The sequence below is a fragment of the Sceloporus occidentalis genome, unplaced genomic scaffold (genome assembly GCF_023333645.1).
Source record: "Sceloporus occidentalis isolate IW3139 unplaced genomic scaffold, rSceOcc1.0.p SCAF_1, whole genome shotgun sequence".
NCBI lineage: Eukaryota > Metazoa > Chordata > Lepidosauria > Squamata > Phrynosomatidae > Sceloporus > Sceloporus occidentalis.
The window spans coordinates 317,688,462-317,706,017 of record NW_028316981.1 but is presented as its reverse complement, the minus strand read 5'-3'; the positions used below and the strand labels follow the sequence as shown (position 1 = coordinate 317,706,017).

Genomic DNA, 17,556 nt, shown 5'->3' with positions numbered 1-17,556 from the left:
GAGAAGACAATCTCTCTCCTGCTTATCAAGAAGAAACACAGGAACACTCAAAAAGGTCAGGGCCAGGTATGATCCCTACTGATGGACCCCCTCTAGGCATCCCTCCTTTACAATCACTCATCTTTGTTAGGGATCCTGATAAACGGGAACTCTGGGTAGTATACTCTAAGAGCTTTCAACTCTCTTTCCTCTGATTTATGAAAAAGGTATAATTCTTTAAATCATGGTTATACAGACATTTATTTACATTTGGGGCTGTTCAGACAGTCCCGAAGGGGCAGCATGGAGGCGCCCCTATTTCAGCCAGATCAGAGCAGCGGCAACCGCACACCACAGCCCTGATCTGGCCTTTCTGGGGTCTCCTTTTTGCGCCCTGGCAAGGGCACCATAGCCATATTGCCGCAGCTTGGCAGTATTCCTTCGGTGCTGCGTCATGTGGATGCAGCACTGGAGGAGCGCCATGACGCCACATGCCATGTAGAGTGGCGTGCGGCATCATGGTGCCCTGGGGGTGGAGTCGGGGCATGCATCATGTGGACATGATGCCCCAACTCCATCCCCATGCCGGTCTTAATAGCTGGTCTGAACAGGGTCTTAGTCTTCTAAGTCTCTTCAACATGCGTCAAGTGTACTTTCTTTGATTCAGCTGTATCTTCCTGCTGACAGTTATTTTGATCTGAGGTGGCTCATCAAAATGAAAAGGGGGAGGGGCGGGGATCTTCCCATTCTTCTGCAACCCTCTGCACCACTGTCCAAGAATTCCCCAACCCTCAAGAGGAGATACCAGCAGGGGCAGGGAGCTGCCACAGAAAATGAACAGAACCAGCCACAACCCACAACCCCACCTCTCTGCCCAGAGGAACCTCTGCTGGCCCAAACAGCCTTCAATGAGCAGGAGGAGAGAACTGGACATGACCTTCTTCCTTTAAAATACCCTCCATTTGAGAGACAGCTGCTTCTTGTTAGGCTCTAAGCTCCTTTGAGAAGCAAGCCATTCAAGACAGTTACAAGAGCTTGTTAGGACAGTTAGGTGCTTTTATGTAGGACACATTAAGAAACTCAGCCTACCGCTTTTCAAAAATTGAATGGAGAAATCTGACAATGCATTTTTTTTCCTTTTTCATTTGGGATCACTATACTTTTAACCTACAATTGTTTAATAGGCTAACACTCTAAATTGAGCCATCAGAAAGAAATGGTTGCGGCCAACGGGAACAAAAGTGGTGCTGGTCCCTAGCAAATAGGAAACAATAATTGCCATAGTATTTTGTGGATTTTTCAGGCTTGTGGCCATGTTCTAGAAGAATGCCAGTGAAACATCAGGAATAAACTCTTCTAGAACGTGGCCACATTGCCCAAAAAACCCACAAAAAACTATGGATGCCGGCCATGAAAGCCTTTGACCTCACAACAATTGCCATTCCTGCACATCAGAAAGTTTAAGATGCCCTGCGACAGGTTATAAAATGGATGCATATTTCCAGACTGAGACTGCAGACTGAGTCCGCCAGAAAAATCAGCAGTAACTGAACATGTTATAAACCAGTGGTTCTCAACCTGTGGGTCGCAACGCATTTGGGGGTCGAACAACCCTTTCACAGGGGTTGCCCGGTTCAGGCTCACACCTCCTCCTCCTCCAAGGCAGCCAAGCCTCCTCTGGCCTGCCGCCATCACTTCGATTGCGCGGGGCTTCAGCCCTGCACAGCAGAGCCACGGCTGGAAGTCCCGCCCCTTACCAGCCTCCCAACCAATCAGGAAGGCTGCCAGATGGAAGAAAGCACAGGGCTTGCAGCCACAAAGCCCTCTGGGGCTTGTAGGCAGCCAGAAGTCCTGCCCCTTCCCGGCCTCCCAACGAATCAGGGAGGCTGCCGGCTGGAACAAGGGACGGGGCTTCCGGCCACAAGGGGGTTGCGGCATTAGAAATGTTGAGAACCACTGTCATAAACCATCCTGGGCATAAAATGCTGTTTGGAAACACTGAAATTCTGGACTATGCCAACAACCATCAGGTCAGAATGCATAGAGAATCCACAAACACCTAGACAACTTCAACAGGAAAGATGAAACCCTTAAAGTGAACAAAGTTTGGCTAGCAGTCCTGAAAAACAGCAAAACCAAGACTCGGGAAATGCAAATACGAAACCACCCAGGATCAGGGGCTTTCCCAGCAGACAATGATCACTAATTAAGCAGACACTAATCCTCTTTGCATATCCTTTGCGTTGTCATCAACAACAGAACAATACACAGAATAACATGGAATCACTCCTCCCTACCCAGGGTCATATATATACCCAACTCTCTTCTATGTCAGCATTCTCTGAAGACACCAGCTATAGATGCCAGCAAAACGTCAGGAACAAACTCTACTAGAACATGGACACATAGCCCAAAAAACCCACAAAAAACTACAGATGCATATTTATTCTTAATTAACTAAGCCACTTTAAAAACTAAGTGGAGAAAGAAGCACAGACACATGTCCAGATGCTTTCTAAAGAAATGGAAGGCACCAGTTCAAAAGCAAGCTAGAAAGCATTTTATTTATCTTCTTATTAATATTTGTATGCAATCTTTTCTGCTGAAAGGCAGTGCACAATAAATTTAAACAAAGCATTCTGTGCCACAACAGGCGATAGAGTGTGTGTCTGTGTTTTCTTCTCCACTATACCTCCCAGACCTAGGCGCGGAAACCTGGCAGTATGCTATGGGAGCCCAGGGTCAGGGTCACTCGGTTTTTAATGAGACCCTGAGACACCCCACATTATTTAGAGAGAGACTAGGCATGTCTCTGTGCCTCTTTCTCATTTTGGGTTTTTTTTTTTAAATTAAAACTTATTTTATTATTTATTTATATCCTGCTTTTCTTCCAAATGGGATTCAAAGGGGCTTGCATCATACATTTTAAAAAAGCAGTTAAAACAATGTAAGTACAAAATTTTTAAAAGCATTAAATAACATTAAATTGTTTTTAAATTAAAATCAAATTATTTTTAGAGTCTTAATTCATTTTAATTAAAAGCAAATACACATCTGTCTACAACCTACAGCAATGCATCTTAAGCTATTTGAGGTGGAGGACCAGCATGTTTTTGTTTTCTAACGTGTCAGGGACCAGTACAGTATTTGTACCCATTGGCTACAACTGTTTCGTTCTTTCCAGGAAGCCATCCAGGGGTCAGCAGCTTAATGACCTGTAGACCAGCAACAGTCCATGGACAACCACTTTGAGCAGCACTGGCCTACAGTACCATCTTCATTCACAAGATGGCAAATTTGTCCAACCGACGAGGAGGAAGCTGCAGTCTCTACTGTTCATTTCCTCAGAGGGCCTCTAGACAACTCTAAAGGCAAAGGAAGTAAAGGCAAGGGAAGAAAAACAACATCAGGCAGAATGGCCACTTCCTACTGAAGGGCTCCCAAACTCTCCAAAAAGTTAGAGAGGGAGATAAGATGTCTTTCCAACTGTCTGGTAAAGGCAAGGGAGAGAATGAACCATGAGAAAGAAAACAAGTGGAGGGGGAAGAGACAAAGAAAAGAGAAAGAGCCATAGGGTAGAAGGTAGAGGAGAAATATCTGGATTGGTGGATGAGGGGAGATAAGGAACAGTTGGTGGGTAAAGAAAATGAAAGGGCACTTGGCTTTATGAAAGCGAAAGAGCACTGGGATATCAGAAAGGACAAGGTAACCCCCACCCTGTGTTGGTGAGCAGGTGAGTGATGTGATGACTAAAGGGCTTCTAACCTGTGGGAAGCTGGGTGTGCCTGCTAGTAAAGCTATTAAAGAAAAATCACTGCATACTGGTTTTCTACATAATTGGCTTGGATCTTAAGTTAGTGCAAGAAAATTCAGAGGAGGAAATATTCCCTCCCCATCATCACTCCTACAGAAAGCCCTCTCTAAAGAACATTGGATGCATCACTGAACCAAGCTGGAAAAGAAGGAGGAGGAGGAGGAGGAGGAACAAGCACTGACGAACTTCAGGAAGTTCACAAAAGGAAAGTCTCCTGTTTCTTCTTCTCCCAGCAGCCCCTCCAACACCAACCTATGATGCTTGGCTTGGTAGGTCCACCCAATCCCCCCACTCCCCTGAAAGGTTATTCAAGGGTCAGCAATGGCCACAGAAAATTACGGGATGGGAAAACATCCCTCTGTCAACTTCTTTCCATTAACTCACCTTAGTATCCACGTGACTTATACAGGATAGAATTATTTTAGTTTCATTCAAGTATTTTAACTGCTTCTAATTTCATCATAAAGTAGAAGAGAGATTGAATTTTGATTTTCATATAGTTGTGGTCATGTGGTTCACAGACACCAGAACGCTATTACCTTGAATGTGATTTTGAAAAACAAAACAAGACAAAGGACAGGATGATACAAAGCTACTAACTCATGGCAGAATTTGCTTCACGTTCATCTCTGTTGGCTTCATGATTGCATTTGTTGTGAACGCATAGATAACTTGTTGGAAAAGTTATACCAATGCCAGATCATGCAGAAAAGCTATAAAATAATGGGAAGTCGCCAAATGCATTCTTTAGGAAGTTACTGTGTCTGCATGTGTGTACATACGTGTATGTACTGGAACAGCAAACACTGGTCTGCTGGACTTTCCCCCTTCCCCACTGCCATTCCCTTCTTCTTTTGTGTCTTTTCTCTTTAGACTGTAAGCCTGAGGACAGGGATATGTCTAATTAACAATTTGTAAACAGCTCTGATAGTATTTTGGCTGAAGCGTGGGGTAATTATTATTATTATTATTATTATTATTATTATTAACAGAGGACCCACCTGGTTGCTGTTCTTTCATGGTAATCCAAATCAAAGCCATGCCCAGACTCCATGCAGGAGTCTCGGGAGACCCCCTGCTGCTGCAGACGGGAAGCCACAGGGAACTGGTGGACTGAGGCATTGGGTTGGGAGGTGGTGTGGTATGGGGGAGGGATGCTGTTGCTGGTCTCGCTACGGTAGTCACTGTCTCTGTCATCCACCGCACTGTCATGGTCTTCAAAAGCTGCAAGATAGAAAAGGTTAGAAACCACAGCATCACCTACCCTTCCCAGACCAAAATGCGGCCACACCAGCATGGACTTCACAATAAAGCACTGTTGCTCCTTTCTTTCTCCCTCGGCCTTCACTGGGAGCCCTGAAATAACTGCAGCATTTCTCTGATCAGGAATGTGGAGAAACCGTCTGCAGAAAGTCACAGCAGGCCTGGGAGTCAGGGCAAAGCAGCCTCTAAACACCTTTCTGCAACAATCAACATTTCCATGCTTCAGGAGGAGTCTCTTGAAACAAATCACAATGCATGTACATACTTCCCAGGGAAAAGGAAAGGATCCTGAGAGAGGCAAAAGGAAGCTTAGCCAGTTGGGCAACAGGGATGGGGTATGGAGAAGAAAAACTGAAGAGGAAGAGAACAAGCAAAAGTCATAGTCTGGCACATTCTCCTTCCAAGTGCTCAAGGTCTGCCTAGGAAGCCAAGCATGATGGTGGTTCCTGGAGAATGCCCAATTTTGGGCTGGCAAACTGAGAAGAGGAAAGGGTCCCAACAGCTCTGCCCAACTCAGGAGAGAGACCGTGGGGGACCTGCCCTACAATATCTACTTGCTATAAGCTACCATGGGTTTCAGAGATTGGACAATCAAAGAAAAAAACCCATTCAGAGAGGAATGACTCCAACCAGGATGCTTGGCACTGTCCCCCAGAACCCATCTTGGATCAGCATCAGCCTCTCCACTTTGTCCATGAACCAACCAAAATCTTTTTCTTGGAAACTCCAGGCAAGCATGGCCAGCCAGCAGCCAAGAGAGGCCAGATTTTTTTGTTTCAGACTCTCTTATTTGACTTAACAATGGGTTTCTTTCCATAGAAAGAAGCCATAGTCCCCTTCGCCAATACAAAGTGGAGTTCTAATGTGCATCCTTACAAGGAACCCGAAAGAGAACATGAAACATCCCTGGTGGAGACCATCCTGAAACAGCTCCTCTGTAGTGATGTGATTGTCCATGATGGAAACGGCACCCTTGCCTGCCTACTAAACTGCCTGGAATGGAATTGCGCTTGCCGGTCACTATCCATAAGAGAAAGGGGCTGATTTCACTGCACCAACATGTCTGGGTCCATGCAAAGGCACTTGGTGGAATATAAATGAAAAGCAGCTCCTTCAAATAAGAGCCACCATTAGTTCAATGTGTGTTTTAGATGGAAGGAGACTGCTCTCCCCCCCCCCCCCGCAAAATCCCTCAAGAGTGGAGTGGGGGCAAGTGTGACAAGAGAGGAAACTTAGGCCCCTTGAGGATGCTTCCTAAGGAATAAAGAAGTTTTGCTTCAGTACTTATATTAATTGTAGGGCCCATACAGACAGGCCAAAATAAGCTGCTTTCCTAAAGACTGGAGTGTGGCTTTGGCGTGACTTCCAGACTCTTAGGACACATGCATCATTTAAACAACATACCTTCAAAGTGAGCCAAAGCAGCTATATTTTGGCCTGTCTGTATGGGGCCATTATTTGGTATTCTAATGTGTTTTAATGCTGTTTAATGTTGTAAGCCGCCTCGATCCAATTGGAGAGGCGGGACATAAATTATTATTGTTGTTGTTGTTGTTGTTTTTTAAGGGGCTTAAGCAGTATCTAAAAACAAGATCAGCACTCCACAATCCAAAGTGCTTTGGGCTAGGCAGTCTTTGTCAAGGTGAGGTTGGCTGAAGAAGTTTAACCTCAGTTTCCATACCCAACATCAACAAAAATAACTCCTCTTGGAAGCAAGACATGTGAGGGAAATGAGTCAGGGGGCTCAGTGATAGTTCAGGAGAACAATCAGGGGAGGGAATCATTCTCCTTCAGACCCCATTGATAATGGGGAAGAGCCCCCAGTCATTACAACGGGGCAGGCATTTTTCCTCTGATGTGGTGGGGTGAGAGGTTTAAAGCATTCAAGTGCAGCACCTGTGGCTGGCCATTGCATTTAAGGCAGTCTGTTTCTTAGCAAAATGATGTTACATTAATCACTGCATTCCTTACAAGGTTGCATTAAAAAAACCAAAAGTTTATCTCAACCTTATTCATGGGGAGAAAGAAAGAGAGATCTTGTTTGCCAAGGAACTTTATATTCAGGACTCAATAAGGACTGACTGATGGTCAAAATGTCTTCTTCCAAACATGTCCTGATCCTGTTTAATGATGATGTGGCCGTAGATTAATGAAAAACAAAGTTCCTTCATTAAGAATTCATGGGAAGCTTTGTACATAAATGCAATTTTAAAAATACTTATTATTTGTGGAGAAAGTGACTGCTCCTTTCTGGATCACTAACTGGGGCTTTTGTGAGTCTTGGATTGCAGGTACCACACACAGAGAGAGCATGGAGCAAGGCCTGAGCTGTGCCACTCCACCACCCACACTGACTCACACCATGTGGCACATTAAACTCGTTGCCAGGGCCAAAACTGTGCTCTCATTCTTCCCCAACAAGAGAGGCTGATGGCCATCCCCCCAAACAGCTTGAGAAGAGCACTGCTTCAAAGGGAAAGATGCCTACACAGGAGTTTTAACTTTAAAAAACAAGAATTGGGTCACTTTATCCACCAGACAAAACCACTAAACCTGGGGCAAGAACCATATGGCCCTCTTCCAGATGTACTAGGACTATGGCTCCCAGCATTCCTCGTCCTTGGCCGATAAGCTGAGAGCTGCAGCCCCACTGTATCTGGAGGACACCCCTTCATTAAACCATCTAAGGGGCTTTCGCTTTAGCCAGCTTCTCTTTTATGAACAGCATAATGCACAACCCCAGGCAGGTTTATTCTACCTCCCAGCCACCCCCTCCCTCCCCTACCAAGGCCATGCAATTTGTTCCCCCTCACATTCTTCAGCTCAGAAGAATGAAAGCTGGCTGGGAAAACAGAGGAAGGTCAACTTTTAGGAAGTGAAAAGAGGCATGCTCCACTTTGCAAGACAACCTGGAATTCATGCATACAGACTAGCAAGAGGGCAAGTGAGGCTCACATCATCACACTGGTGCTCCATCAGTGATCTACCATCTAGAATCTGGGAGAAAAAGGAGAGAAACAGAGAGAGACAAAGGAAATAAGGAAGAAGAATGAGGAAGTGAGAGAGGCATAAGCACCAGCTGAATGTAGGAAAGGACCCCATCAAGAACCGCTGGAAAACCAAAACCCATGTTATTTTCAGACATATAGAATCATAGAATCATAGAGTTGGAAGAGACCACAACGGCCATCCAGTCCAACCCCATTCTGCCATGCAGGAAATCCAGATCAAAGCATCCCCGACAGATGGCCAGCCAGCCTCCGTTTGAAGACCTCCAAGGAGGGAGACTACACTACACTCCGAGGAAGGATTGTGTTCCACTGTCGAACAGCTCTTACTGTCAGGAAGTTCCTCCTAATGTTGAGGTGGAATCTCTTTTCCTGCAGCTTGCATCCACTGCTCCGGGTCCTAGTCTCTGGAGCAGCAGAAAACAAGCTTGCTCCCTCCTCAATATGACATCCCTTCAAATATTTAAGCAGGGCTATCATATCACCTCTTAACCTTCTTTTCTCCAGGCTAAACATACCCAGCTCCCTAAGGCATTCCTCATAGGGCATGGTTTCCAGACCCTTCACCATTTTAGTCGCCCTCCTTTGGACACGCTCCAGTTTCTCAGTGTCCTGGGATGTCAGTATGTTGCTCCAGCCACAGAATATTTCTGGGCTTATACTCAAAAACGGGGTGTCTTTTGTTGCTGTTATATGTTGTCAAGTTATGGTGTCCTTCTGAATAAGAGCCCCTGTTCTTAACAGCCCTGTTCAGATCTTGCAAACTCTGGGTGGCAACAGCTGCCTTGATTAAAGGGTCCCTTGCCTCCTTCTAAACCTGATTGTCCTACTAACTACTGCGTTGACAGGATGATGACTGAGGACTAGACAGTGGACCAAGATCTGCAAGTACTCCATTTTCTTTCTTCAACTCACATCACAGTCTGGGGGGGAGGGGGATTTGAAAGTATCTCCCCAGGTTGCCCACCTTCCTAGATCCCTACTTGATCCATCCTGAGATCCTGAAGATGAGCTTAATTTCTTTTCCTGCAGAGGAGAGGGTCTGATGAAGCTTCACATAAGGGTCCCAATGACTTGGGAACCACAGTTTTAACCCACCCATCCTGCAAGACATGAGGGGGCACAAGGCAGTGAGTGGAGAAAGTTTCACTAAGGAAATATCTCAGGACGCAGCTCCACCTTTCCCCCTCCTCACACCAAAAGGGAAAATACTCCCAAGAGGAAGGAAGAGATGCTCATCTTGGGCTAAGATGCCATGAACTTCAAGAGAAACAGGTGAAGTTGACGTCAACAGTGGGCAAACTATTGGCGTCAACACTGGGCAAATTATGGACGGATCCCAGAAGGGTCCACAAATGAAGCCAAGCCGAATCCCCTGTTGTTGTTCTCCAAAAGGTATCCATCCCACATATTCTGAGCAACACAGTCCAGTTGGCGGATTCATATCCCCTGATGCACTGTGTGAAATGGAAAGGCCAGGGGACCTAAGGACTTGGCATTATTCAGAGTGGACAGCCAGTCTAAGGAGCCCCCACTGTACTAAAGGCTATTATGCTCAGGTCCTCTCCAAACTGAAGCAAGCCCTGGGAAAGGAGATTAGCAGAAACCAGTGCTCAGTCACCTCCCCCTTCTCCAACCACTTGTCTCCCAGAATGAGACTGGTGGTCTTTTTAAGCAATCAAAAACACCAAGCCCTGCCAGTGAACAAGAGTCTGTTATTACTCCCTCATTGGCTTTATGAAAGCCACTAAATTCATTTGGAAATTTAAGCAAGTGAAGGTGGGATGCAGGGGAATGGTACCATGAATGTGCCTTTTAAAAGTTTCTCTAACAAGAGAATAGCACAACTCCAAATGAATGCCGCTCCATTCCAGGAGACATGCCCTAATATATGCTGCCAAGAGAGAAAAACTCTCCCAGAAAAGGAAGGGATTGCTGTTCTCAACAAGGAGGTTGTGGTCTCATTTTTCAGCCACCACAGAAAAGCAACCTGTGAGGAGGACAGCCAAGAAACAACGGCCATGTCTTGCAATGGGCTCTTTTGCCACAGAAACCAGAAAACTCTACAGCCACCCAAGTGACATTTGGCAGATGGTCCTTAGTGTAGCTATGAAACATGGTCCTGGGGACAGCAGCTCTCAAGAGGTTGGGAAGGTTGTTACTTGGTTTGAAGAAATCTGGTCCTGTATGATGGGGAAGAGAAGGAGATCATTTGCCCATTGTATAGACTGGGATGTGGCTCTGAGCGCATTTTACAAGGAGATTCTTAGCAAACATGGTGAAGAAATTCCTGAGTCTAAGATCTGTTCAACAGTGGAAAAGGCCTCTGGGGAAAGTGGGGTAGACTCTCATTCACAAGAGGTATTTAAGCAAAAGCTGGATGGCCACCCTTCAGGGGTGCTTTAGCTGTGATTTCCCACGTTAGATCGGGGGGGGGGGGGCACTGGGCTTGGAGTCCCTTTCAGTTGTATGAATCTCTCTTTGGTCCTTCAGGGGGTGGCATCCCTGATCACTGGAGCAAGAGTGAAGAAAGAGAGAGGAGAAGATGCTTTCCTTAGGCCTTCTACCACTAAGCCATATTGGACAAACCCCAACCCATCACAAACTGCCACTGTCATGGCAAAGGAGTTATATTTTTCATTGCCCCCCAGCCTTTCCAGGCAATCTTTTCCTATAATGTTGGGCCTGCAAAGAACCACAGCCTCCCTTAACCAGTGAAACAGAGGTCAAGATATTTCCAAAGGAGCAACAGCACGCCTTAACTCCCATATAGTATCAGACACCAAGACTGAAACTGATATCAGAGAGATGAGGATGAGCCAATGACATGAGGTACAGGCTCCTTAAACCAAGTGACTGCAAATGTCACCCTTCATTGGACTTGAGACGGCTCCACCCAGAGGGCAGGGTGAGAGCAGAGAACGAGGAGGAGTGCAATCTCTTGCAGCAGAGAGACAGTGATTCTGTGTGAAAAGCTCTCAAAGCAATGCAAGAGAGAAGAATAGAAGCAGAGCAGGCCTGTCACAGTGGTGAAGGCCACCCACAGATATGACTTTAAAAGAGCAGGTTGAAGCCAGGAGAAGCCAGGCGTCCTCACCCGCCAACCTCCCTCAACCCCACTGGCCTTCCAAAGGCCCATCGTGGGAATGGCCTCCAATCCTCATTGAAGGATGGGGTGCTGCAGAGAAGAAAGGAGAACCACCCTACCCTCCAACTCCCCTGCACCCCTTTAATGGGCAATGAGAGCCTACTGTTGCTGTGTGGGCAGGATGTATGCCTTGTCTTCTGCAAAGCTTGTCGGAAGCAATTACACGCAGGTTGATAAACACGAAGAAGCACAAGAATGTTTCTTAGTGGTTCAGCTGAAAGAGCCCCAGAGAGATAAACAAGAACCAGGGCTGAATCAGTGCCCACAATGGTGTGGGAGGTCAGAAGGGTCAGAGCTTCTACCTGAATGTGAACAGGACAGGTTAGGAAAGCAGATTTTTTGGCACAACTGCCCACAATGGCAAAAGCCACAAAGCCCCTCCTGTTTCCTGCCACATGGCCATTGCTTTTGAGGGGCCACGGGCAAGAGCAAAGTCCTAAGGAATATCCCTTGTTAGTTCTTACAACAAGAGGGAGAGAATATAGGGAAGGAGCACATAAGAATGGAATTCGGCAAAGACAGAGTAGCAGGAGATCCAGGAGATGTTCTACAAATGCATGAATATCCCACATGTCCCCAGACTGGAGCATGGGAAAACATTTCAAAACCACAAAACTAGTAGGAAACCACTACGGTGTTACATACTCTGCTCCTCTCCCCATCCGAAATAGCTCCAGGTGCCTGCATGCAACGGATGGAAGCAAAACACAGGAACAGAAAAAAGTGCAGAGAAACAAGGTCAATGAGAACCCCTTTGTTGGGATAATCTGAAACAAACCATTTATTTATTACACAGTAATATCCTTTATTGTTCAACAACTTACCACTTGGGAATACATCTTAACTTCTTAGAAGAGGGAAAATTCTGAATTCACCTTCCCATGACTGGACAGCACTAGTTTTGAACATAATCTCTTCAGTTCCCATGAATTAACTGTTGTCTCTTTCATGCTACACAGTTACAGGACTTTGGTCCCTCTTTAGCAGCTGTAGCTTCATCCTATGGAATCTTGAGATTTGTAGTTTCATGAGGCATTTAAAAGTCTGGGCCAAGAGCTGCAATGTTTCCCAAAACAACAAATCCCAGGATTCCTTAGGCAAAGGGATCTTGTAGCAGCTTTGAGACTAATTGAAAGGAAGAAGCTGGTAGTGTGAGCTTTCCTAGACTAAAGCCAACTACCTCAGACTAGTCTCAAAGGTACTACAAGATCCCTTTGCATTCTCATTTTCCAGACTAACACAGTGATGTTTTAGGATTCCTTAGGGTGCAGCCATGGCAGTTAAAACACTATCTATGTGCTACAATTGTGTAGTGTGAAAAGAGATCTGCATCACCACAGAATCTGCAGGAAAGACTTTTGTAAGCAAAACAGGCAGATCCACACATCCACACGTGTGACTGTACATTTCTCTTCACAAGGAATATCCCACATGTCCCCAGACTGGAGCATGGGGAAACACTTCAAAACTTTGTGAATTCGATTCAAACAGTCCAAAAGTGCTCAAAAAGTTATTGACAGCTGTAGTTTCCTCGACATGTGTACATTCATTCTGATATGGGTGACAAAAAGAGACAGCAAAAGGAATCAACTTGTGCTGTGCCCCAGCCTCTCCCCACAACAAGAGCTATGTTCAACCTGGGATAGACTTTCCCCGGCTTACAGAACTGATTATTGCTTCTCCTCTGTTTTATTCTTTTATTGATTGATGGTTATTCATGAATATTCCTTTATAGAAAACAACATTAATCAAAGAATCATAGAGTTGGAAGAGACCATAAGGGCCATCCAGTCCAGCCCCAACTGAAGGGGACTTTCCTTCCTTTGTAACTCTAGGAGAAATGCATTTCTGTCTCCCACTCAATAATCTAAAAAAGAATGGGAGCCCTGAGCCACAAGCTTTTACATCCTATTACATAGTTTGCCAAATCACAACTGCAAAGCCCATGTGTCGGGATAATTCTATCAAGCCAGCGACCCCAACCAGAGTTGAAACTTCTAGGCATCAGTTGCCTCTTGCACTGTAACAACCATCTTTAGTTAGAATCATAGAATCATAGAGTTGGAAGAGACCACAAGGGTCATCCAGTCCAACCCCCTGCCATGCAGGAAATCACAATCAAAGCATCCCCGACAGATAGCGATCCAGCCTCTGTTTGGAGACCTCTAAGGAAGGAGACTCCACTACACTCCGAGGAAGGAGTGTGTTCCACTGTCGAACAGCCCTTACTGTCAGGAAGTTCCTCCTAATGTTGAGCTGGAATCTCTTTCCCTGTAGCTTGCATCCATTGCTCCGGGTCCTAGTCTCTGGAGCAGCAGAAAACAAGCTTGCTCCCTCATCAATATGATATCCCTTCAAATATTTAAACAGTGCTATCATATCACCTCTTAACCTTCTCTTCTCCAGGCTAAACATCCCCAGCTCCCTGAGTCGTTCCTCATAGGGCAAGGTTTCCAGACCTTTCACCATTTTAGTCGCCCTCCTTTGGACACATGGCTCCAGTTTCTCAATGTCCTTTTTGAATCGTGGTGCCCAGAACTGGACACAATATTCCAGGTGGGGCCTGACCAGAGCAGAATACAGTGGCACTATTACTTCTCTTGATCTAGACACTATACTTTTATTGATGCAGCCTAAAATTGCATTGGCCTTTTTAGCTGCCGCATCGCACTGTTGACTCATGTTCAACTTGTGGTCTACTTGGACTCCCTCTCACATGTAGTTTCATTCAGCCAGGTGTCCCCCATAATCCTATATCTGTGCATTTCATTTTTCTGCCCTAAGTGCAGTACCTTACATTTCTCCGTGTTGAATTTCATTTTGTTAGCTTTGGCCCAGCTTTCTAGTCTATTCAGATCATTTTGAATCTTGATCCTGTCCTCTGGAGTATTAGCTATTCCTCCTAATTTGGTGTCATCTGCAAATTTGATAAGTATGCTCCCAATTCTGTCATCCAGGTCATTGATAAAGATGTTGAATAGCACTGGGCCCAGGACAGAGCCCTGTGGGACCCCACTGGTCACTTCTCTCCAGGCTGAAAAAGAGCCACTGCTGTTCTTGCTGCGTGACCCATTCTCCAATCCCTTGGCATTGCAGCATGACAAAATATGCTATGACACCTTCACAATGTCAGCTTGTTCCTCTGGAAGAATTCCCCTAGCACCAGAATTCACAAATAATAGCGATACAGGCATTTGGAGGGTTAGCACATGCAAAACTTTTTTCATTTCCCCCTTTACAACAGCCACAACAAAGAAACCAATCATGGTTGATACCCTGATAATTGTGAAATCTCTAAAAACATCACTTTAAAAAACCAATTGGGCCATTCATTCAGAACATTTTTAAAAACATGGGTCTAGCTACCATATATCTAAAAGCACTAGGCCAAAATCTGGTCATTTTTATTTTTATAAACAATATTTATAAAATATTCAGATCTCTTTCTGCGGTAGTTTCATAGCTTAGCTACTTCATTACATTAAATGGTGCATATCATCAAATCCATAAATAAGTAGCTAAGTAGTACAAACAACACAAAGAGGGGACTTCAGGGAAGGAAAGGAGGTGGTTTTGGGGGAAATACTTGACTATTTTAAGTGCATTCCTGTTTCCAGAGCCAGATACATTGCACTCCAAGCCGCTGAAAACATTTGTGGATGCTCTTTTATGAGCTGCCACTGGCATCCTCTGAGAAATTTGGAACAGGTGAGCTATCGGAAGACTTGACCCAAGGTCTTGCACATTTCAGCCACCCAAAACCCTTGTAAATGGAGCCTGGGACATCTACTACCACTAGCTGGACTCCCATAGTAAATTTTCCCTTTCTCTTTCTCCTCCTTTTCAGCAATTCTTCTTCACCAGCTTAACCTGTCTATCTCTTCCAACTCTTTCACACGTTAGTTACGCATTTCAAATATTGTTCATCACTCGAAAAACTTGTTCTTTTCATCTAATTCTTGAGATTTATTCCTAAACATCACTGCCCAAGATTCAGTGGTGACTAAGAGTACAGTGATACAATTAAACTTTACAGTGATCAATTGTACCATTCTTGGATGTCAAATCTGGCCATGTTGACACAGGCCTTAGTTCAAATTCTTATTGGGAAATGGAAAGGTGCTCTGTTAAGTAGGGTTAACCATGAAAAGTGTTTGGAAACATCAGCAGGTTGAGCAGGTTTATTTTCAGGGGGGGAGTGACTTCCCTTGTGCTACAACAACTCACCAGGCCACTGGTTGTTTCTGGACAGAATTCAGAAAGTGCTGATTATTTTGTGCAAAGCCCTTACAAGACTTGGAACCATGCCATTTGAAAGGCCACATCCTTTCTTACAAGTCTGCCTGGCAAACTCTTGCTTACTTACCTTACCTCCATCCATCCACCCACCAACCTTAAGGACCTTCTCGCAATCCCCATGCCATCAGGGGAAACAGTTCAAGGGGACAAAACAGCCAATCCTTCTCTCTCAAACTCCCTGCCCAGGAAAGCTAAGAAGACTATCACTCTGTAGTCCTCCCACCAGCAGACAAATATCCTTTTTATTTGGAGAGGCCATTGGCATCCAACCTGGGCTGTGCTGGAAAGATTGTCCTGACCAAGTGGGTACTCTTTTTCCTTTTTACTATTGGTATATTAGAACTGCATTTTTTAATGTTTCCAGTGTGTCCATGTCACTATTCCTTGCCACCTTGAGTGCCATTTCATGGCAGAAAGACAGGGTAGAAATAAAATAAAAACCTACGATTAAAATTTTGAGAAGCTGCAGCAGAACACATAATATCCCAGCAGCACAGTAAACTAACCGGAAGGTGACTGACTGTTCATCCATAATGTACTCAGCTGTGAGCAAAGCAAAAAGATGGGTTTGAAAGATGTGCCAGTCCAGCAACAATGGCAGGTGCCATCCATTAAAAAACTCCAAGCCAGATTTGATGAGAAATTCCACATGCACACATACACATTTGCTGCCAAAAAAACAACAACCCATCCCCTGCTCCAACATGCCCAGAGTTAAAACCAGCCCTGACAGTACAGTGTATGAAAACGCTACTAACTTTGACCCATCCTCGGCTAAGTTCACCTTATGTGATGAGTCAAATATTCCAACATTGAGCTTCCCATCCCAATTATGATACAGAGAAAGGGTCAAAAGTGTCATGATCAGCAATGGAGCTGGCACGAAGGAAGCGCACATAGCGAAGACTGGAAGCCTCTGGGTCTGATGTTCTGAACACTGCTCCGCTCCAGTAACTGGGCTGCAAGGAGATCTGCCAGAAATCTATCGCTTCCTGCATTCATGTTGCCCCCAACCATTTGTCCCATTACAGCTGACGTGTCTCCCCCAGAGCTCTCTGGGCTGAGTGCAGCAGCCACTAATCAAGCTTAACAAGCCCAACTTGCACATGGAATAATCACATCACAGGCCTCCACAGAATCTGCTCTCCATAGCCAAGATGGCCACAGCCTCTGCTTGACCCTTGCTAATGGACTGAATTCGTACTAGCTTACTCCATCTGCCTCTTCTACCCCAACCGCATTCAAACCTGTCTTAATAATTTAATATTGCAAGCAGTGGGGAATATTTTACACTTCTGTTCACATCGGCATTAGTAACCCTCTCTCTCCCCCCTTCTCTGACGCCCTGCATACCAGGAGGGCAGAAAGTGCAGCCTGAGGGCCATTTGTGGCCCCCATTCCTTCCTTGTGGGCACTAAACCTATGTGACCTATGTGTTCAAGCTCCAAGCCCCCCTCTTACGATATTCAGGCAAAATGATGCCTTGAAATGCCACTTAAGAGTTGCAGTTTGCCTATAAATGCCCTTGGACCCCAACAAAACATCCCTAAAAACTCAGAAGTGAAAAACAGAACTTGACTTCCAGTCACTTGCAGCTTAACAGGACTACAAGCTATCAGGAATACTATTCTTGGTGGTACACAGTTAACAACAAAAACAGCAGCAGCTACAACAAAAACTAGATGACAACAGCAGCCTAGCCATAGAGCATGCCTAGCCACCCAAACCAGCCATTTTGTTCTCATCTGCAACTATTTCAGCTTCAGTGACAACGTGCCATTTCAGTTCTCTGGCACTGCCCACAGTACTCACGTGGTTTCTCAGTATGCCACCCATCTGCACAGCTGTTAAAGATCTTCTCAGCTCCTGTCCCCAAAAGCTTTTCCTCTGCCTAAGATATAATCATGATACCAAAATACAACCACAACAACAGAGGAACAAAACCAGAAGTTTTGTGGCATCTTGAAGAGAATTATTATGGCACCTGCTTTCTGGGACTTGAGTCCCCTTCATCCAGTCCACGAAGCGTAGTCCTGACCTGCACT

At 45.2% G+C, this 17,556-nt stretch overlaps 1 protein-coding gene across 9 annotated transcripts in view; it reads right to left on the bottom strand.

Annotated features, from left to right (window-relative positions):
* Nucleotides 1-17,556, bottom strand: part of UNC13B (unc-13 homolog B) — a 250,006-nt gene that overhangs the window by 158,438 nt on the left and 74,012 nt on the right. For 8 of the 9 annotated variants that reach the window (XM_089498312.1, XM_089498261.1, XM_089498289.1 and 5 more), the window contains exons 8-9: nucleotides 11,858-11,893; nucleotides 4,795-5,017 (exon numbers count right to left, since the gene is read on the bottom strand). In XM_089498312.1, coding sequence (XP_089354438.1) covers nucleotides 4,795-5,017; nucleotides 11,858-11,893 — 259 coding nt within the window. The remainder of the gene's footprint in view (nucleotides 1-4,794; nucleotides 5,018-11,857; nucleotides 11,894-17,556) is intronic. The other variant, XM_089498266.1, reaches the window with a different exon arrangement.